We start from the raw sequence: 23,076 nt of genomic DNA on the forward strand, positions 1-23,076 counted from the left end.
ACTGTTCTGCCAGTTTGGATTTCTATAGAAACAAACAGGAATAGGGAAGTTGGGGGACTAGTAAAAAGAAAAGTGAAAAAAAACTCTCATTAAAAATGATGTAGTGGTTTCAATACTTAAACTATTCATTTTTGGGATAATGGTGTAGAAGTAATCAATTTCTTTTGAGAGATAAACCACCAAATACAATGTGTTTTTCTGAAAAGCTACCACATAGATATTATAGAGGTAATCATGATTACAGTGAGTTATTTAATCATATAAATTTATTTAATGTTCTGTGGGCAAATACTTAAAAATGCCTTTTCTGTTTATTTGCTTGTTTTAAATTGTGGTTAGTGCTTTATGCCTTGTGGCCCTTTGGCAAGCATAAAAAAAAAGCAACAAGGTATTAATAGAAAATTTTTAATTGTAGCTAAATTTAAATTATTTTTAGAGTGTTGGATTATACACTGTAGAGCCATCAATAGTCATCTTTAAGGAAGACTAGACTGTATTATCAGAGTGGTGAGGGTGCAGTGGTTAAGGCATTTGGCTGCTAACCAAAAGGTAGGTGGTTCTGCCACAGAGCAAAGATGAGGCACTCTGCTTCCGTAAAGATTTACAGCCTTTAACACCCTTCAGGGGTCATTACGAATTGGAAACAACTCCATGGCACTGGAAGACAGTGGGTTTGGTTTGGTTCCAGGCTGTGTTATCAGTTCTTTCTCTGATAATCTGATTGCCGGACTAGGTTTCAAAAGCAAAGCATAGAATCAAAACAGTCATGTAAGTAAGTGGTTCAAAGGGAAAACACATTTTGGACTATAAAACTGGAATGTTTCCTTGAGTTGCCCAGCTAGTTGCTATTTACAAATTTAGTAACATAGTAGGGCTTAAAAAAAAAAACTCCAAACTCACTGCCATTGTTGATTCAATTCATAGCAACCCCTCCTTGGGTTTTCAAGGTGGTTTCTCTACAGAAGTAGATTGCGCGATCTTCTTTCCGAGGAGTGGCTGTGGGTTTGAACCGCCAGCCTTCCAGTTAGCAGTCAGATGCCTTAGGCACTATGCCACCAGTAGTAGGACTTAGCCACTCTTTAATTGGCTAAGAGGAAAGGAGAGCATCCTGAGGTATCTGCAGTTCTTTCAGTATAGGAAATCCAACACTGTACCCGGCCATAGAAGATGTGAGTTCTTGTCCAGCTCTCCTGCTACCCAGCTGTGTGAAGCTGGAAAAGTCACTTAAGTCTTCTGTTGTTGTGTCCCATTGAGTCCATTTCAACTCATAGTGACTGCGTGTGACAGAGGAGAACTTCCCCATAGGGTTTTGTAAGTTGTAATCTTTATGGAAACAGATTTCCAGGCCTTTTTTCCTGCTGAGCCGCTGGGTGCATTCCAACCACTATCCTTTTGGTTCACAGGCAAGCACCTAACTATCTCGGCCACCATGACACCTCTAGGCCTCAATTTCCTCATCTTTAATAAGAGTACCTGTTGGTGTTGAGTCGATTCAGACTTGTGGTACCCCTATAGGACAGAGGAGAACTCCACAAAGAAAAAAGAAGAAAGGACGCACCAGTAGATAACTTCTAGGGTAACTTTCAGAACTCACATTCTCTCAACATAGTGGTTAATTAGCTTTGTTTCTCTCTTCTTTACTAAAATTTTACAGGAGAATCTGTCTTCTTTTTGCAGAGTGGCTGATAAATTTGAACTGCCCACCTTCTGGTTAGCAGTCAGATGTCTTAGGTACTGTACCACCAGAGCTCCTTCGTTTAAAATATACTCACTGCTGTTGAGTTGGATCTGACACATAGCGACCCCTCCTTGGGTTTCCAAGGCGGTATCACTACGGAAGTAGATTGCCCAACCTTCCTTTTGAGGAGTGGCTGGTGGGTTTGAACCACCAGCCTTCTGGTTAGTGGTCAGATGCCTTAGGCACTACGCCACTGGAGCTCCCTGTTTAAAATATAGAAGCCCCTTAAAAAGATAGACGTAGCTTTTACAATTTGACTTTGCAGCCTTTGGAGGTATAACTGCCCATAGGAAACAGATTTTTTGAAAAGCCTTTTGGCCATAAAAAGACTTGGTGACTTATCCTTCATGTTCTGATCTCTGGGACAGTGCCACCAAATTATGAAATTTTATGGAGCTAGAATATAAACTAAACACTGCCCATTGACATTGGAATGTTAACTTTTCCAGATTACGTGGTGCTTCGGTAATTATTAAGTTTGTGACCAATACAACCAAAGAGAGCAAGCACGACCTATTGGAAAGGTTGCAGAAACTGGAATTTGATATCTCTGAAGATGAAATATTCACTTCTCTGACTGCAGCCAGAAATTTAGTTGAGGAGAAACAAGTCAGGCCCATGCTGCTGGTTGATGATCGGGCACTACGTGATTTCCAAGGTGGGGGAAATGTGGAAAGATTTCAGAATCGGTTCTTCATATCTGCTTATTAGTCATGATTAAAGTGGGATGCTTAGACATGATTATTCTGATTTCTTCCTGTTCTTATTGAAATGATTGACAATACCGATAGAGTTTGGATCTAAATTGGTATTTCTGAAACCTTTTTTGATGAATTCAGCGAAATTGAAACATATTCTATTACATAGCAATTCCTTTTATACATATATGTGTCTGTTAAATAATACTCTTACAGCATGAGATACCTCTGTTTCTTATTTGATTTACTTAATTGTTTGAAATCTCACAGGTCAGATTACATTGAGCATTATTATAGTCTTTAATCCAGAAGCCACTGTATTAACCTGGTTAAATGGTATTAAACTGAGATCTCTTTGTTGAAAAATAGATGTCATTCTGTATGGTGGGAAGTTTTTACAACAAACATGAAACGCTTTTCAATCAAGAGAAAATAAACTCATTTCACTTTGGAGATATTAATAGACTCTGGAAAAGTGTTACAACTTTATGAAGCTTTGCCACAGGGCTTCCTTTTGCAGATAATACTTAGTATAATATAGAAAAATGGGTATAAATATATTCATTATAAAAACACAGAGTGGTTTTACTAATAATGGTTTGGGAAGTTCAGCATGGGTGAACCTCAGAACTTTTACTGATAGGAAATACATCAGTGTATCTATCAGAATTATTACTTATAAGAAACTGAAGCCAACTTTGACTGAATTAAATAGGAAATGAATTTACTAAAAAGATTTGAGTAGTGGTGGGAATAATAACAAAAAAAAGGAAAGAAAGAAACCAAACCCATTGCCACTCATAGTGACTATGAGTCAATTGACTATGAGTCAATTCCTACTCTTAGTGATCATACGTAGGGCAGAGTGGAATTTCCCCTTAGGGTTTCCAAAGCTGTAAATCTTTATGGAAGCAGACTGCTACATCTTTCTCCCACAGAGCAGCTAGTTAATTTGAACCACTAGCCTTTCAGCAGCCAAATGCTTAACCACTGTGCTACCAGGGCTCCATGATGGGAATATAAAATGGTATAACTTCTTTGGAGGACAATTTGTCAGCAGTTAGCAAAACTACCCAAGAATCAGCAGTCCTTCTTGTAGGACTCTATTCCCAAGATACAGTAACTAAAGTACACAATGCCATAGTAACAGATTATTTCTTATGGCCTTATTTGTAATAACAAAAGATTGGAAACAACTCAGACTGTCTTATGATATGGAGTGTTTTGTAGCTGAAAGAAACTAGTGTGCAAGATGGCCATCTCCTGATAATGAGTGATCTTCACGGGATATATTAAGTAAACAATGAAAGTGAGTCTAGCTGAGTCAACAGTGAGCTGCAGGTGGAATATATACGCAGTCCCTGGTCTGGCAGAAATCTTAGTGATTTGTCTAAGGCTTTACTGGCAACACGAATCAGAATCACCTTGACTGCAGCAGGTAGATGGGCCTTCTAAGGGAAGGAAATACCTTTGCTAATAGTGAATACCTTTGCTGGGGGTTTGAACCTCCAGCCTTCTGGTTAGCAGTCAAATGCCTTAGGCACCACATCACCAGCGCTCCCTAATAGTGAATACCTTTGCTAGTGTTAGATGGAGATAAAAAGAACACGAAAACTCTAACTCCGCTGTAGCCAACAGTGTTATTTCTTCCTTCATCATGTCCTAACAAGTTACTTAATACTCATGGCTCTTGATAAGAAGGAAATTGAGTGTCTGTTCTTTCTGTTTCTTCTACTCACATTTTGGTGGAACTGATCATGAAAATGCTTCAGGCAGGCAAATAAATAGGAATTGGCATATGAATAATACACAGTACCTTTAGTCAGGCTTTTAATAACCATCATCATGAAGGCACTGGTTTGGTTATCATATCTGAAGTCCTGCTTTCAGGTAGTTATAAAATAATATTTGTGAAACGAAAAGTTGATTGGTATGTAAAAAAATGGAGACTCTGTAGTGCATTCCATATTTATCATGAATGTGTTGAGCTCACTCTATCAGTTAGAGTCTAAGTTCCTTGCCTCTTAGATTTTCAGTCCCTCATCAATTGCTATTGATCTGATACCTCATAGGGAACTCAAGGTGGTTTTGTTGATAGTAATCAGTAAATCTTTTTGAAGTTGGACCTTGTAACTTGTTCAAAAACATCAGGTTACAGTTTTCAATTTAGATCTAGTTACTGACTGACTGTAAAACCATGCAGAAGGGGTATGCACGGTATTACAAGACTCTTTCTTTCCTTTCCTTCCTTCCAAGTTCATTGGGCAGGATAATCTCTGAGACTCCATACTATGGAAGAAGCGAAAGTTTGTACTTGATTGACTAAAATGATTTTATTTTAAAATGTCACATTAGTTTTAATTGCATTTTTTCAGCATTTGTTTATTTATTTTTCATTCCCAGGAATACAAACAAGTGATCCTAATGCTGTGGTCATAGGCTTGGCACCAGAACATTTTCATTATCCAGTTCTGAATCAAGCATTTCGGTAAGTGTTTAGCTATTCATTTTTCATCTGATTATACATTCCCCTTCTTCCATTCTTTAATCTTTGCTGTGTAAGGATATACATACAAGGTTTTGCTTTCTGGCCCCCTAGACTGTACATGAGAACAGACATCTTCAAGATCACTTTAAGAGTAATATCGAATGATATTACTATCTTGACTCTTTTTTTGTTTAAAGTGATCAGTATGTTCAAATGTGATCAGTGGGGTTTTTCTGGTTTATAGAATCAATGTTCTGGGGGCAGAAACTCATTTTTTTAAAAAAAAGGTAATGACTTTAACCTTTATTTTTTCAACTTTTATTATTGTTCCTGTAATTCTCTATTGACTATGCTAATCTCCAAAGGAAAACACCATCCAGTGTAATGCATGATTGTAAATATGACTGTCCCTCTAAAGAGAATCCAGGCTGTGGAAAATAACTGACACATTTGACCACACTTTGAAAGAAATTATCTGTTGAGTAATCATTATAACCTAAACTGGGGTTGTGGCAGCAGCAGTGAAGAAAAACAAATTTAATAGAATTTTGGAAGGTAGCATCAACATGACTTGATAAATAATTAGATGTAGGTGATGAGGAAGACCAGTGAATGAATGAGGACATCCAGATTTCTAACCTGGGTAAACCCGACAGAGATCATTCCTTGTTTGGGGTCTAGGAGGTGATGAGTAGATTGGACTGTTTGGCCTGTGGGATGTCCAAGTAGAGATGTTCCAGTGGCTGTTGGTAGAAAATAGAGGAAATACAACTAATGAAAGATGATGCAGAAGTCTTTGCTGTTAGCGTATACCTTTTACTTTTTGCTGCTGCTTCCAAAAGAAAGACTACACAGTGATCCTCATCCTTCCTAAGATAAACTGGACCAGAATTAGCTGTCAGTCTATCCCAGAATGAGGTGGTGATGTTTTCCTTCTGAATTTTCATTTTTCATCTTGCCTTTTACTTCTTGTCAAACTGATAAACGATATAATTTACCTTTGAATTTATGATACATAGTTCAGAATGTTGCACAGGATACACTGAATTAGTTTTAAAAAAATAATTTTTTTTTAATAAGCTGGTGTCTTAATAGACTGCTGCTATAACAGGAATACCACATATGGACAGTGTTAACAATAGAAAATTATTTTCTCACAGTTTAGGAAGCTGGAAGTCCAAAATCAGGGCACTGGCTGTAAGGGAAGTCTTTCTGTCTATGTTGGCTCTGGGCGAAGGTCCTTGTCTCTTTTTAGTTTCTGTTCCTTGGTTTCTTGGCAATGATCTTTGTGTTCTGACATCTGTCTTCCCTCATCCTGCTTGCTTTTCTGTGCTTAATCTGCCCATTTTATATGTCAAATGTGGTTGGTTTAGACATACCCTACACTGATACGGCCTTCTTAACATAACAAAGGAAACCCTATTTCTTTAGCATCCACAAGTGTAAACAAAAAAAAAAAAACTGACTGCCATCGAGTTGATAGCAACTCTGTCAGGTTCCCAAGGCAGTAAATCTTTACAGAAGTAGATTGCCCCATCTTCCTTCTGCAAAGCATCTGGTGGGTTTAGAACCACCAACCTTCTGGTTACCAGTTAAATGCCTTAGACACACTATACCACCAGAGCTGTTTACAACCTATGTTTTTTGGCAACCCAATTCAATCCATAACATCTGGTAAATGTTTAATTGCAAGAATGGTACAAAAACATTTTCTTACCAGGAGGACAGGGAGTACTACAAGAATCATTCTAACTTATACTGTATGTGGAATTCATTCCTTGGTGGATATATCTGAGAGTCAAAGTGTTTGTAGGGAACTTAAAGATATCTGGGTACACTATTTGCTGTTGATTTGAAAATGTCTGTCTTGATGTACAATGTCTGTAGCCAGAAATAGCAATTTGGGAATAGCTGCCTTTTTTTTTTTCCTATGTGCACATTAATTTTAGAGCTGTGGTTCATGGAGAGCATGATTACTTTATGCACTTTTATTTGTGAGCCTGTTAGTCACTGATCTTCAAGCTTTTGCAGTTGTTCAGTTTGCTGAATTTCCTTCACATCCACCATCATGCCACATTGTTGCAGATGTATATCAAGTTAGATGGTACTAAAATTTTTTTTGCTTCACTTGCTTCAATTATCCAACTTTAGCTTCTTGGGAGGAATTATCCCACCCCCTGGGTAAGTAAGGTCTACAGCTCTCCCAAAATCAGGTTTCATGTGAAATAGTGAACCTGCTATTTTTACTTTGAAATTTATTCCCTCTAATTTGTATTCATTTCTCTTAGCACAAAATTCAAGGAGAAGGTATTGATTGATTTTAGTTGGTAATTTGGGAAGGGCATGTTTAATAGGAAGTTGGGTGGTCTCTGTCTTAGATGAATACTAGACTCAGGGTAATAAAAATGTATGTTGACATAATACTTTGTAATTGCTCGGATACTGTCTAATTAGTACACTTTCCTAACCATATTGATTTTTTTTTAAACACTACATTTTAAAGCATTACAGTGCACTTATAGGTCAACTCTAATTTCACAAATGCACTTAACAGCTGGGTAGAGAGTTAACTGAAGGATTTTAGGTCTTGCCCTTCTTGGCATATTGATGTTTCCACCGACACTCTGCCTTCTAACCAATGACTGCAGCTGTTTGGATTGTGTATGGCAAATGTATCCATCTCACCTGGACCACCAATTAGTTAAATTACTACCCAGGTTGATTATGAGAATAAACACGGAATTCTAAAACCAGTTGCCTTGAATTCCAGCTTAAGGGTCATATTGCCTTCAGGCATATATATCAGCCTTCCAAATCACGCTGCCTCTTTCTTACTGTATTTGTAATGAGTAATATCCCTCTTCCCTCAAATGCATAGTGCAGTATGTCTACAAATATGTCTTAAATGTCTAAATGAAATTGAGAACAGTAAATTTTAAAGAATTTATTTTGGAGGAGGGTGTGGACCAATTATGGGGAATAGATATGACTTAGGTTTGTATTCTATAAAACATTCAAGTCCTTAGATCCATTGGTAGCTTTCCCATTTACCTAATACTAAAAGATACAGAGAATAATTATTGAATACCTATATATCTGTCAGGCAGCTTAAGAAATATGAATTATCAACATATTTGTTATCCCTTCATACCCCTTCCCAACTCTATCATGTGGGACCCAAAAGTAATTACAACTATGACTTCTGTATTGATCATTTTCATGTATTTCATGTATTTCTACCACATATGCATGTATCCTAAACAGTATGAAGTATTGTTTTGCATGTTTATATTGCATGTATTCATTAACTTGGCTTTCTTCTCTAGTAATATTGTATTAATATGAATATTCATAGATGTACTTTATTCATTTTCACAGCTCTGTTAATTCCTTTCAACGGTCTTCTTTTCACCTTCTAGTCTGAGTTAGAAACCCAGAGCTAGAGAATTTTAGTAATGCACCAAGTATAACTAAATCGGATGATCACTATTAGGATAAAACCTACCTGGGCAAGCAGATCATTTAACAGTCTAACCCACAGTTAGTACCAACAAGACTAAAAGATATCTAATCACAAAAGCAATATAGCGTCATGGTGGAAAACTTTAAAAGCTCAAAGGAGAAAAAAGAAGAAACTAAAAATTACCTGTAATTTTATTTCCTAAAGAGAACCATAATTAACATTTTAGCATAGAGCTGTTCCGTTTGTTTCTATGCACATAAGTAATGATACAAAAAATGAGAATGCACAATGGCATATAGACTGTGTTGTAACCTGCTTTTAATAGCCCAACAGTATATTGTGCATGTTTTTCCATATTCTAAAACATGTTTGATTTGTACAGCATATTTGTACTTTTGAATGTACAATAAATTATTTAGCTGTGAGTTTCCTATTGTTGATTATTTCTAGGTTTTTGAAATTAGTTTTTAAGTCTTTGAGAACTTTTTTTTTTGAGCAGTATTTATGTTTTTTCCTTATGATATTTTTTTTCAGAAGTTGAGTTGCCAGCTTAAACTAATTTCTGAAACTTGTTTAAAAAAAAGGAAAAACTGCATGGAATTATAAGGGGAAAGCATTTGCTTAACTTCGGAAAAGTTTGTGAATTTTCTTCTAAATTAAGACCAGCTGCTCTGCAGCTTCTTCAGAAGCTTCTTAGATGTTGTTTCATTGTTGTCGTTAGTGCCATTGAGTTAGTTCCAACCCTGTGTACAACAGAATGAAACATTGCCTAGTCCTGTACCACCCTCATAGCTGTTGCTATGTTTGAGCCAGTTGTTGCAGCCACTGTGTCAGTCTGTCTCATTGATGGTCTTCCTCTTTTTCACTGACCCTCTGCTTTATCAAGTATGATATCCTTTTCCAGGGACAGGTCCCCCCTGATAACATGACCAAAGTATGAGAGATGAAGTCTCACCATCCTTGCTTCTATGGACCACTCTGGCTGTACTTCTTCCAAAACATATTTGTTGATTCTTCTTTCAGGCCATGGTATATTCAGGATTCTTCACCAACACCGTAATTCAAAGACATCGATTCTTCTTCGGTCTTTTTTATTCATTGTTCAGCTTTTGCATACATACAAGGTGACTGAAAATACCGTGGCTCAAGAGGTGTACCTTAATTCTCAAAGTGACAATTTTACTTTAATATTTTAAAGAGGTCTCTTGCAGCAGATTTGCCCAATGCAATAATTATGTGATTTCTTGACTGCTGCTTCCATGGACATTGATGATGGATCCAAGTAAAATGAAATCCTCAACAGCATCAATCTTGTCTCTGTTTTTCATGATGTTGCTTATTAGTCCAGTTGTGAGTAGTTTTGTTTTCTTTATATTGAGATGTAATCCACATTGAAGGTGGTAGTGTTTGGTTTTCATCAGGAGGTAGTTCAAGTCCTCTTCACTTTCCGCAAGCAGTTGTTTGCCTGTGGCAGGTTGTTAACCAGTGTTCTCCAACCCTGATTCCACGTTCTTCTTCATATACTCCAGCTTCTTGGATTATTTGCTCAGCATACAGATTGAATAAGTATAGTGAAACAATACAACTTTGATGCACACCTTTCCAGATTTTAAACCACACAGTATTCCCTTGTTCTGTTTGAAAAATTGCATTTTGGTCTATATACAAGTTCCTCATGAGCACAATTAAGGATTCTGGCATTACTGTTCTTTACAATGCTGTCCATAATTTTTGATCTACTCACTTGAATGACCTTGCATAGTCAGTAAAACACAGGTAAACATCTTCCTGATACTCTCTGCTTTCAGCCAAGATCCATCTGACATCAGCAATGATATCCCTTATTCCACATGCTCTTTTGATCAGTTTGAATTTCTGGCAGTTCCCTGTCAATATAATGGTGCGACTGTTTTTGAATTGTATTCAGCAAAATTTTACTTGCATGTGACAGTAATGGTATCGTTTGATAATTTCCACATTCTCTTGGATCACCTTTCTTTGGAATGGGCCCAGATATGGATCTCTTCCAGTCGGTTAGTAAGGAAGCTGTCTTCCAAATTTCTTGGCATACAGGAGTGAGTACTTTCAGCATTGAATCCTTTTGTTGAAACATCTCAATTGAATCCTGTCCACCATGGGTGACCCTGTTATTATTTGTAATACTAGTGTCATTGCTTCCAGCATCATAGCAACACACAAGCCATCACAGTCCAACAAACTGACAGACAGGGGGTGGAAGCATGGTTAGAACTGAAGATAAGTGACATCCCAGTTTTCCAATTTAAATGCATAGGTGAAGTCTGTTTAATAATAATGTCTTAAAGCTTTGTTAATGACTTTTTTCCTGTAACTGTTAGCGAGTATGAGTCCTCCAGAAGGCATAGAAATGTGTTTGTATGTACTCACTGAAATGTAGAGATTAGTTTTTTTGTTTTTCAGGCAAAAAGAGATTCTTATCACCATAAATGGTTTCTGTCATAGGTTGGATTGCTTTCTTTCCTATCTCTTTCTTAAGAAAAAAATTTAAAAATTGAACTACTCCAATGTATGCAATTCCTTAGAAAAGAAAGAAGAGGAAGGAAGAATGAAAAATCAATAATAAATATCAGGCATTCTCCCCAAATTACTGCATTTGTTCTGTATTCCTGATTCTCTTCTAAGTATTTAGAGCCTGAGCGTGAGTAATTCCAGAACAGTGTGGCCTCAGAGTTCACTTAGAAACATTTCTGTGCACTTTTCCATTTTCAAAGGACTGCTTGCTACACAGGTGTCTTAATTAAAGTCCAAACTATAAAACAAAACACTTTGGAGATGAGAAATTCTTTAAGACTTATAAAGAACTTGTTATTTAAAGCCTTCCATTATATATGCAGGAGGGGAACTTCATGTGCAAAATCGAAAATCATAGGATACAAAATTTAGTTAACAGGGTCGATCACTGCTCTTAGTTCTTAATTTGGGCAGGTTTTTTTTTTTTAAATCAAGACAACTCTTGCAGCTCTAATGAAAAGTTCCAGGTCAAATGAAATGAAATTGCTGAATAATAGGATAAGTACTTGTTTAGCTTTAATAAACATTGCCAAACAGTTTTCCTAAGTGATTGTACCAAGCCATAGATTTCTACCAGCTACAGATGAGACATGCTTCAGTACTGATTGCAAAGCCCTATTCTTTCCCCCACTGAGTGCCAGTGGTGCTTTTGACATAAATCAAGTGACTGTGCCTGTGTGCATCTGTTTCTAGATTCCTTATTTATCCTTATGCTGTTTGTTATCATAGCTTTATAATAAGTCTTAATATCTGATAGTGTACATCCTTCAATTTCATTCTTCTTTAGGGTTGTTTTAGCTAGTCTAAATCCTTCACTTTTCCATATAAATTTTGGAATCAACTTGTTAGCTTCCACCAGAAAAAAAAAGCCTGCTGGGATTGTGATTGGTATTGCATTAAATCTATAGATTTGGAGAGAATTGACATCTTAAACATAATCTGTCTCCAGTTTATCAAAATGGAATACATCTCCATTTGTTTAGTTAAGTTTTTAAACACATTTTAAAAAACATTTTCTCAGCAGTGTTTTGTACTTTTAGAGTATGGGTCTTAAGATATATATTGTTAAATTCTTGTATTTCATGTGGTTTGATGATACTGTGAATGGTATTTCATTAGATTTAATTTTATATTATTTTTGGTATTACATAGAAATATATTTGTATGCTAACTTTCAAACCCAAGGAGGGATCGCTATGAGTCGGGTTTGACTCGACGGCACATAACAACAATAACATCTTTCAAACCAGTGGTCTTCCTAAATTTAGTTACTAATTCAAATAATTTATAGGATCTTATGGATTAGATTTTCTACATAGACATTGTATCATCTGCAAATGATAACAGTTTTACTTCTCCCTTTCCAGTCTTTATATCTTTCTTTTTCTTGCTGTATTATTCTAGGATTTTCAGTACAGTATTAAATAGCAGTGGTAATAGTAGATGTTGTTATTGTTATTGTTGTTGTTGTTGTTACGTGCCGTCAAGTTGGACCCGACTCATAGCAACCTCTCATTGGGTTTTCGAGGCAGTATCACTACAGAAGTAGATTGCCTCATCTTCCTTCTGGGGAGTGGCTGGTGGGTTTGAACCGCCAGCCTTCTGGTTAGCAGTCAAGTGCTTTAGGCACTATGCTACCAGAGCTCCTGTTATTGTGATTAGGTGCCATTTAGTTGACTCCAAGTCATAACAACCCCGTGTACAACAGAACGAAATGCTGCCCGGTCCTCACCATCCTCACAATCCTTGCTATGCTTGAGCCCATCGTTGTAGTCGCTGTGTCAGTCCTTCTCATTGAGGGTCTTCCCCTTTTTCTCTGACTCTACTAAGACTGGTCGCTTCTGACAACATGACCAAAGTACATGAGATGCAGTCTGGCCATTCATGCCTCTGAGGAGCATTCTGGATATACCTCTTCCAAGATTTGTTCATTATTCTGGCAGTCCATAGTATTTTCAGTACTTTTTGCCAGCACCACAATTCAGATGCATCATTTCTTCTTTGTTCTTCGTTTTTCTTTGTCCAGCTTTCACATGCAATGAGGTGATTGAAAATACCATGGTAATGGTTATTATTGGTGTCAGATACTATGAGAAGTTTTATGTCTATCATGTCTGTTCCCCAAGAAGTAAATACAGTATTATATAGATCAGGACACAGAGACAGAAAGGTCCATCCATTAATTAATATATCCAGTAAACTTTGAGTGAGAGGTATCGGGCATTCTCCCCAAAATAACAAACCCAGTGATGAATAAAGATGGGCATAGTGAAGATTATACTCTGGTGAGGAAGACAGACCAAACCACAACTAAACATGGGTTACAAATTGCAGTAAGTGATATGAAGGAAAAATGCAGGGATGATGTCTTAGTTATCCAGTGCTTCTATAACAGAAATACTCCAAGTAGATAGCTTTAACAAACAAATTTATTTCTTCACAGTAGGAGGCTGGAAGTCCAAATTCAAGGCACCAGCTCTAAGGGAAGGCTTTCTCCTCTGTCTGCCCTGGGGAAGGTCCTTGTCTCCTTTCAACATATGGGGGTCAGGTGTTCCTGAGAGATCTTCATGTGTCTTGGTGTTAATCTTTACCTGAATCTGGGAGGTTCTCAGTACAGGGAACTCAGGATCAAAAGACGTGCTCCACTCCTGGCTCCTGTCTTGGGGGAAGTCAGGTCCCTCCTCCTCTGCTCACTCTCTCCAGTTATCTCTTGTAAGATAAAAGGTGATGCAGGCCACACTCTAAGGTAACTCCCTTTACATCAGATCAGGACTGTGACTTGTTTAAGGCTGTTGCATACCACCCATGTCATCCCTTGCAGCTGATTGGCTGATCACATCAGATCACATCATGGGGGATGATTACATCATTATATAACTGCCACACCACTGAGAATCATAGCCCAGCCAAGTTAACACATATTTTGGGGTGATACAATTCATCCCATGCCAGATAAGAGAAATTAAATGTGAGGAGGAAGTCCACTTAAATAGCGAGGCTGGGGATGGCTTCCCCAAGTTGCTGACATTTAAGATGAGCCCTGATGAATGAGGAGATAGCCATGTGGAAAGTAGGGGCACTCTTTGAGGTGGAGGGAATGCCACATGTAGGGGTTGAAGCAAGAAAGAGTTTGTTTTAGAAATGTAGAGCAGATTGCTATGGCTGGAACACAGTGATAGAGAAGGTGGCTTGAGATGAGATTGGAGATATAGACAGGGGCAGGTAGGGCAAGGCCTTATACAGTGAGAACAAACTTTGGATTTTGTACTGCTTGCAGTGAGAAGCTATCAGTGGATTTTAAGCAAGGAAGGGACATGATCCCACCTGTGCTTTTAAAACTCCTGCTGTTGCATGTACAGTGGTTTGGGATAATAGGGCCAGAATAAAAAGCAGGAAGACCAGTTATAGAAGACTACTGCAGAAGTTTATAATGTCACACACATTTAATTTATATGCAAAATGGTTTTAAGATGTTTTTGTTTTGGAATTGGAAATTCCTGAATTTGCTAATGGATAGAGATGTTGGGGTGGGGGAAGGAAAGCGAGGATGTTACAAGTATTTTGGTTCAAGCAACTGGGTAGCTGTTGAGATAGGAACTACTTGGGGGAGAAACGAGTTTCGGGAATGGCATGAGAGAGACTTGCTGGTTTGATGTTGTACGCAGGAGAGGTGTCTGATAGTTACTTGAGCTCCTGTGTAATTTCCTGCCCACAGGCACCGTCATTGGTGACATAGTAAAAGGTGGATCACTTTCCTAGAAAGGCTAAGTTATCTAGAAAGAGAATGTAGTGTATTTGGAAGAGCGCCAGATTGATTTCTAACATTCCAGTACCGGTCCTAGCTTTCCTTGGTGGTGCGGTTGATTTCCACCAGCATCTCTGGACAGTCTGTGAAGTGGAGTATTTTGAAATTAATGTTCCTTAAGGTCCCTTTCAGTAGTATTTTGTGGCTCTAAGTTTAAATTATCCCCTCCAATTTTCTTTTGTTGTTTGGCCTGAGATTTTTATGTTATGACCCTGCTCATTGGTAGGTTTTTACAAAGCATATTCCCTTACCCATAGAAAATTTACAGCTAGACATTTTTGTTCTTTTTGTCTTTTTCCCCTCTCTTTTTTGCACTTCAGTTAGAAAATTCTCAGATACATTATTTCTAGTTACAGAACCAACCAACCATTTGTAGCCCAGTCTAATAAAGTATAAAAACACTTCAAGTACTGGGATGTCTATTTTTGATATTTTAAAAATACTTTTCAATATAAAAGATCTTTTGGTCTTTGTCCTAGAAAACCTTTACCTTTCTGTCCATCTTGAATACGCCTTAACTTTGTCAACAATTCAGTAAAGCTTTTACTTGTGCAAAGAAGGATGACAGAAGCAGCAACCACTTCCCTGAGAGATGCATGTCTTCTCCAGCCTCGTGGAGAACCAGTTCCCACTTAGAGAAATGGAGAGGAACCCACAGTTTCAGCCCTTCCCGGGAAGGCACTAAAGTATTGCCTGGGAATTAAGTACACACATCGATCAAGCTTATAAGTCTTATCCTCAGTTAATATATAATGAAATATTAACAACGCTAAATCAAATGAGTTTTTAGTTTAGCTATGTAAGTGGAAAGCAATTTTGAGGTCTGTTGCATAAAGAATTCCAGTTCCGTGGTAGAGTAGCAGATAAATGGGGCTGGGGGTGGGGTGACAGGCGCAGAGTGAGAAATCACCTGTTAGCATCTCATTGCTACCAGCTATGGTCCATCAAGGCCAACAGTGACTGCACCAGGTTTCCTAACAGTTGGATTTCAAGATCTGCTTTAAGAAATAAATTTGAAGTAATATTAGTCAATAGATGTGAAGGACCTGTCCTGTGCTGTGAGCACTTTCTAGTAACTAACAGTAAGGCCCTGTAATAGTCCAGTATTGGTTTTTACTTAATAAAATATTTAATCATAAATGCCTGAATTCTGCATCTCCCACAGGAAGGCATTTCCATGCCCACTGGCAAGAATAATTGAGCAGTATCATAGTAGTGCGTGTAATTACTCATAATTGTGAAGGGTAAGATGTGATGAATTCTTCCTTGATGGACATACTAAATATTTTAACTAAGTAGATGACTTAGGGTAAATTAAGTTAGTGAGATCATTTATTGCATTGGTTAAAAGCATTTTAAGAAACATTTCCCACATTCTATTAGATAAGAATTTGTACGTGACATTCTGCTGGGTGAATAACATTCTGTTGGATTAGACAGCATGTGTTTTGGGAAGGGGTAGTGAGATAAGTACTGAGAAGTTCATGGAGATTTTTTGGATTTGTTCTTGTAATATGATGGATTGTTTTTTTATGGCCTTTCTAGCCATGGTTTTATAGCTTCCACCAAATGATTGGGTGGGACTATGCAAAGGAGGTACTTGTGGTCCAAAAAGGGGATTGGAGAGCTTGTTAATGCACATAAGGTGTATGGACCCTAACGAGGGGATTGGTTAGTTTTGCCATACACTAGGAGCTCTAGTGGCATGGTGCCTGAGGCATTTGACTGCTGACCAGAAGGTTGGCAGTTCAAATCCACCTGCCACTCCATGGAAGGAAGACTGGGCAGTCTACTTCCGTAAAGACTTACTGCCTCAGAAAGCCAAAAGGAGTCACTGTGAGTTGGAATCGACTCGATGGCAGTCAGTTTGGTTTTTTGGTTTTTAGGCTTTAAAGAGTGCTAAACCCAGAGCAGAGCAGGACCTCACTACCCCTGAGAAGAAGAGATGGGAGCAGAGTGTGTCCTTTGGACTGGGGATCTCTATACTGAGAACCTCCTAGACCTAGGAGACAGAGACACAGAGCTGTAACACAGGAGATGGGGTGAGGTGTGAAGAAGCGGCAGCAGCAGAACCAGGAGACCAGTGCGAGATGGAGCTGTGGGCTTCCTAGTCCAGGGAGCAAGGCGGTTCCAGTGGGTATGTGGACCCATGGAGTGAGAAAGCTGACACCCTTTGGGCAAGAGACTTCCTGACTTGATGGGGTACCCCCAGACACTTAAGTGGCAGAGCTAAAGAGCTTTGTAACACTTGCCTGAGCAGGGCAGGGGCTGGGCCAAGCAGCTGAGGGTCAGAGAGAGAGGCCTGCCTTCGGGTACGACTGTGCTGATTAAAGAACTGTATCCTGAGTCATCCCTGATCCTGAATTGTAACCTCTTAATAAGCCCTGTAACTCTGAGTCTGGTCTCTGAGTTCTGAATTAGCGCAGCGAATTATCAAACCCAGCAGAGTGCCATGGGAGGGACAGCTGGTGTCAGAACTGGTAGAAAGGTTGGAGGGTAGAAGTATGTCTGACCTCGCCTCATAGGAATCAGCCTCGGGCGGCTGTTGACAGTGATTGTCTCCTCCCCCTAGTACAGTTAGAGGAGGTCAGACACCTCCACCACACCACTTTCATAGTTCTGTTAAGTTTTGCCTGCATCACTAATGAACATCTTTAGCTATACGTAGTTTGGTGATCAAACTAATGGGAAAACTCTTTATGCTCTTTTGCTTGGTATGAGAGGATTGGGTGTACTATATTAAAACAAGGAGCCCTGGTGGTGCAAACATCCAGGCATGGCCTAGAGAGACCAAGAACTGCTAACTGAAAAGTTAGTGGTTCGAACCCACCCAGTGGCTCCAGGGGAGAAAGACCTGGCCATCTGCTCCTATAAAATTACAGCCAAGAAAACCCTATGGGGCAGTTCCACTCTGTCACATGGGGGTGCAGTTGACTCTACAGCACCTCACAACAACAAAGGAAGGGACTTCACAGTAAAGATTCTCCCTTCAACCTTGTTGGTATACTCTTCAGGGAAGATGGCTTGATTTGTAAAGGAACACTGAAAGTAGTCAAAGGTAGAAAAATAAGGAGATAAAGACACAAGCAGAAACTCTGTAAAACACTCTATTAAGTTTCTAAATTAAACGGAAACTTAAATTTTGGAGTAGAAGAAACAGGAATTCAGGGATTTTAGGAGTTAGCTGAATGCATCAGTGCAGCAGCCATTGTATAGTGTTGTAAAAGGCTAAGAGCCTCCTCCTCACGGTGAGGGAAGGTTGAAACAACTTGTTTCATTAAGTTAAGCTGCTTCCCTTGTGTGTCTTATTTAGCTTTAGTTCTCTTAATTTTCTCTCTCTGGTGATTTGGGTAGTGTCTGAAACCACTAAAGGTAAAAGGTTGAAGCAATCCCAAATTTAATAATCTCTCACCTTTCTTTAGTGTATCTGAGTGTAATTCCCAGCAGTTCCTTTTGAATTCATTAGAAGACAGCAAGTCATTAAAAGTTAATAAGAAACTATTTGTTTCTGTGACTGTGAATAAAACTACTTTGTATGTCTGACATTCTTCTCTAGTCATAAAAGCCTTGCTTTTTGCCAATTTCCATTTTCTCGGTCTCCCTAGGTTACTCCTGGATGGAGCGCCTCTTATAGCAATCCACAAAGCCAGGTATTACAAGAGGAAAGATGGCTTAGCCCTGGGGCCTGGACCATTTGTGACTGGCTTAGAGTATGCCACCGACACCAAAGCCACAGTTGTGGGGAAGCCAGAGAAGACATTCTTCTTGGAGGCATTGCGGGGTACCGGCTGTGAACCTGAGCAGGCCGTCATGATAGGCGATGTAAGTGGAAGAGTTCAGGAACTTCCCCCAGCTCACCTGTTGTGCTGGGAGGAGCCAGCCTTGTACCGTTGCTTTAGGATAGTAACTTCCTGTTACTGATGGTACCAGGTGGTAGTTGGAGGCTACCTAAAGCACCGGCTTTCCTATAGAAGATGTGAAGATATTTAGTGGTATTCTTGTAAAGAACTGAAATGTTGATGATTTCTGGCATTTCTCCATAGTGTGATGGGCTATATATAATTCAAAAGACCATTTATATTGTTAGTCAGTTAAGCATTTTATACAGGCATACCTCAGAGATATTGCAGGTTCATTTCCAGACCACTGCAATAAAGCAAATAGTGCAACAAAGTGTTATTGTTGTTAGGTGCCATCGAGTCGGCTCTGACTTATAGCGACCCTATGTACAACAGAATAAAACACTGCCTGGTCCTGTGCTAGCCTTATAATCCTTGCTATACCTGAGCCCATTGTTGCAGCCACTGTGTCAGTCCATCTCGTTGAGGGCCTTCCCCTTTTTTGCAATAAAGTGAGTCATGTGAATTTTTTGGTTTCCCAGTGCATGTAAAAGTAATGTTTACACTATACTGTCGTCTGTTAAATATGTGAAAGCATTATGAAAAAGTTTGAAACATTGTGAGAATTACCAAAATGTGACACGGAGGCACAAACTGAGCACATGCTATGGGAAAAATGGCATCGGTGGACTTGCTCCACGCAGGAGTGCCACAGACCTTCAACTTGTAAAAAAAGAAAAAGAAAAAGTTATATCTATATGGAGTCTTAAAGAAAATCTAAAATTTTAAAGTATTACATAGGCTGGAAACAAAGAATTCTGCTATTATTGATACTTTTCTTCCTCTTTTGCAAGAACTTCCCAATCAGTGTGCCACAAATAGCAAAGATACTGATTTCCCCAGCCCTTTGAGTAGCAGAGTTGAGCCTGGGACGATTGGAGGCCCAGGCTGGTTACCGTGGCTGACAGCTTACCTCAGTGCTTTGGGCAGACAAACGTTATTTTTCATGTGTGCCGTAATGGGAAACGAGCCTGCTGCCTAGTGGTATGTAAGTGGCAAGGGCTGTTTTCCAGTTTTCAGGTAGCACTGTGTTAGGTCGTAAGGGACCATCCAGATTGTCGTCTAAGCCCCCTCGGTTTCTAGACTAGGAAACTGAAGCCCAAAATACACCTCCAGGCCTCGGTCCCCACAGGTGAGAGGTAGCCGAGCTAGAAGTAGAACTCAGGGCTCTGGGTTCCCTCGGAAGCAGACTGTCTGCCTCGCTTTGTTAACTTGTGATGGAGGGAAGCATCAGGTCCTCCTGAGGCTTCCACTGCTGTATTCACTCATCTGCAATCCAGTGGGATAATCACTGAACTAAATAGTATTTTGAGAAGCCATCTTTTCAGCAACAACTTCTCTTCCTGGGAAGCTTTTGTCTGACTTCCTGGGCAAATATGTGTTTGAAGAAATGGTTATCTGGACCTGGAGACTCAAGAATTCCTCTGTCCTGGGAGATTTCTTCTGGGAGAATTCCTCTGTCCCTGGGGTGGAGTAGGGGTGGGACAGGCACAGGACAGATAGCCGGGTTCAGCTACATGAAGGCCGGGTTCGCCTACATGAAGGCTGTCACCCGGGAGGGGCCAGTTTCTGCTCCATTTCCTCATCTGCTTCCTTTTCCTTCTTATTTCTCTGCCTCTACTTCTTCAACAGACCGAGTTTAGATGCCACAGGAAAGGGTTTGAGCTAGATAGTAGTGATCTCTTGAATGGAGCTTTCACTCTGATACTCATTTCCAAGGGCTATTGTTGAATGATAGTAACTATATTTAGCGTGAAAAATCTTGTTTTCAAGGATGGAATGAATCCTGCCTACAAGCATGTGACAGCAGGTTTGATTTTCTTGATATTTTTTCCATTCCTTACATTTTTTTGTTCCTTTGCATTCCTCATCACACTCAAGCCTATCCTAAATAAGAATTGGAAAAGAGTGACCGTTTAAACTGATCTGTCCATTACTCTAAGCATGAAGTGAACATCAGAAGGTCACAGCGTCTGCTTGAGTAAACGGATTTGACCTGACCCCCTGTTAGGGGCAGCTGGCAGGAAAGTACTACATGGGCAGCAGGAAAGCTCTCTCTGAATTGAGTTCATTCACTGATTACAGTTGGCTCATTCCCCTTCAAAGCTGCGAAATGGAAAAAATGCTCCTTTCCATGGTGTGTTTTAAGAGGAGGGGAGACAGACACACGTTGTGGAACGTGAAGTGATAGCCCTGCTCTGTGTTTGGGCTGCCAGGGTCATGCTCTGACACACGCCTCTCTCCCTGTGATGCCAGGGTCACGCTCTGACACACGCCTCTCTCCCCATGATGCCAGGGTCACACTCAGCTGCACGCCTCTCTCCCCAGGATGCCAGGGTTACACTTGGTCACAGGCCTCTCTCCCTGTGATGCCAGGATCACACTGCCACACGCCTCTCCCCAGGATGCCGGGGTTACACTTGGTCACATGCTTCTCTCCCTGTGGTGCCAGGGTCACACTCGGCCGCACACCTTTCTTGCCTATGATGCCTGCTTCTCCAAACAGGGCATGCGTCCTCAGAGCAGTACATGTGGGTTCACCCATCTTTACACCTTCCTCTCTTGACATTTTAAGAAAAAAACATGGGGTTACAGTTGGCCATCTCAGCTTGGTAAGTCACATCGGTTGGTGGGAATTGTTTTGGTGAACTAACTGAAGATACTGGACTAAAGTCCTGCCTTTTGCTTTTCTAGGATTGCAGGGATGATGTTGGTGGGGCTCAGAATGCAGGCATGCTGGGCATCTTAGTGAAAACTGGTAGGTATACCCTTATGTACACAGTTGCTTAAGGGAAAGGAAAATCTTTCCAGCAATGGCAGAGCCCACTGGGCACTTTAATTCTCTTTCTGGCACAAAACAAAAATAAAACCCACTTGCAGGGCCAGCCCAGACAAAAGCATTACACCAGTCTTTATCTTCATATGTAGGTCCCCAAGTGGCACCAACATGTTATGCTTAACTACTGACCTAAAGGTTGGTGGTTCAGACCTACCCAGCGGCTCTCTGGGAACAATGCCTGGTGTCCGCTTCAGGGCTCTGAGCTTCCCAGGCAGATCACCAGGCCTTTCTCCCAGGGCACCTCTGGGTGGGGCCTAACCACCAACCTCTTGGTTAGCATTCAAGCACTTAACCATTGGCACCAGCTAGGAACTCCTTGGTACCCATTAAAAACCCCATTGCTGTGGAGTTGATTCTGATTCATAGCAACCCTATAGGACAGGGTAGAACCACCCATAGGGTTTTGAAGGCTATAAATCTTTACAGAAGCAGACTGCCACACCTTTCTCCCACAGAGTGGCTGGTGAGTTCAGAGTTCAAATTCCAAACCACCAGTCTTTCAGTTAGCAACTGAGTGTCTAGCTGCTGTGCCACCAGGGCTCCTTAGTACCCGTTATGAGTTTCAGTAGAAACCGTGCATCATCTGATTTACACTGGTAGAAGCTCTCTCCGACCACTGTATGGAGTGGTTCCTCTGCTGGGCTAGGGTGTTGAATTGTGTGCCAGGCTGGGGGAGCAGCAGGTGGTCTTGAATTCCAGAGGCTGGGAGAAGGGGCCTTGTGCCTGCCGCTGATGAGGCCTGCGAACCATCCATCACTCCCTTCTGCCCCGCTCTGCCCCAGGCCCTCTCATTTGCCCACACACCGAGTCCCAGCTTGGTAGCAGCACATGCTTTTTGCATTCACGCTTGGGAGCTGACGTGGCCTCTGCCCTCTGGGGTCTGGACTTCGTTTAAGGGCACTGATTTAATCACCATTCCTGTCTTTAGGGCTAGCAGAGGATGGAAGTTACTTCATCAACTATGAGATTTGAAGGGAACCTTAGCTGTCAGGTAATCCAGTGCCTGTGACTGTCCAGTGTCTAACACTGGAGGACCTGGGACCAAGCTGGATGTGACAGCTCTTTGAATTACCTCATTGCATCCTGAAGCCTCAGTCAAAGATGCTTTGGGAGACGCAGAGCCCTGATTCTCCAGTAATTGTAAGGGAGGTTCTCTGGCACCGGGCACTCACAGGGCATGATCAGTGTTCTGGCAGGAGCCTTTGTTCACTGGGTGTCCTTTCATTTCAGGGAAGTATCGCACAGCAGATGAAGAGAAAATTAACCCACCTCCTTACTTGACTTGTGAGAGCTTTCCTCATGCCGTGGACCACATTCTGCAGCACCTACTGTGAACCATGATGTGAACCTGAAGCAACTTGAGATGCAGCTTGTCCTGGTCAGGACTTCGTGCCAGCATGAACAGACTCCACCTATCCGTGCTGCCTGGTTTTAACCCTCCTTTATTGTGCATTAATTAGAAAGGTATTGAATTGCAGCCAGCCACTAAGCCTCGCTAATCCCTTTTGTTTTATTTTGTAAAACAAGATGAGACCCAAAGAAAGGGAAAGCTGAGATTTTGTACCATTCCTTTTAAAATATTCATCCGGTTAGAGG

At 40.3% G+C, this 23,076-nt stretch overlaps 1 protein-coding gene across 1 annotated transcript in view; it reads left to right on the forward strand.

Moving 5' to 3' along the window:
* The window catches only part of LOC103199524 (haloacid dehalogenase-like hydrolase domain-containing protein 2), a 55,192-nt gene extending 32,378 nt beyond the window's left edge, over positions 1–22,814 (forward strand). Inside the window, exons 5-9 of the mRNA XM_007943834.2 lie at positions 2,188–2,396; positions 4,840–4,924; positions 18,348–18,564; positions 21,336–21,399; positions 22,711–22,814. Coding sequence (XP_007942025.2) covers positions 2,188–2,396; positions 4,840–4,924; positions 18,348–18,564; positions 21,336–21,399; positions 22,711–22,814 — 679 coding nt within the window. The remainder of the gene's footprint in view (positions 1–2,187; positions 2,397–4,839; positions 4,925–18,347; positions 18,565–21,335; positions 21,400–22,710) is intronic.
* Positions 22,815–23,076: the final 262 nt, after the last annotated feature.

This window comes from Orycteropus afer, unplaced genomic scaffold (genome assembly GCF_000298275.1).
Source record: "Orycteropus afer afer isolate SDZICR_OR568_19922 unplaced genomic scaffold, OryAfe1.0 scaffold00113, whole genome shotgun sequence".
In the NCBI taxonomy this organism is placed as follows: Eukaryota; Metazoa; Chordata; class Mammalia; order Tubulidentata; family Orycteropodidae; genus Orycteropus; species Orycteropus afer.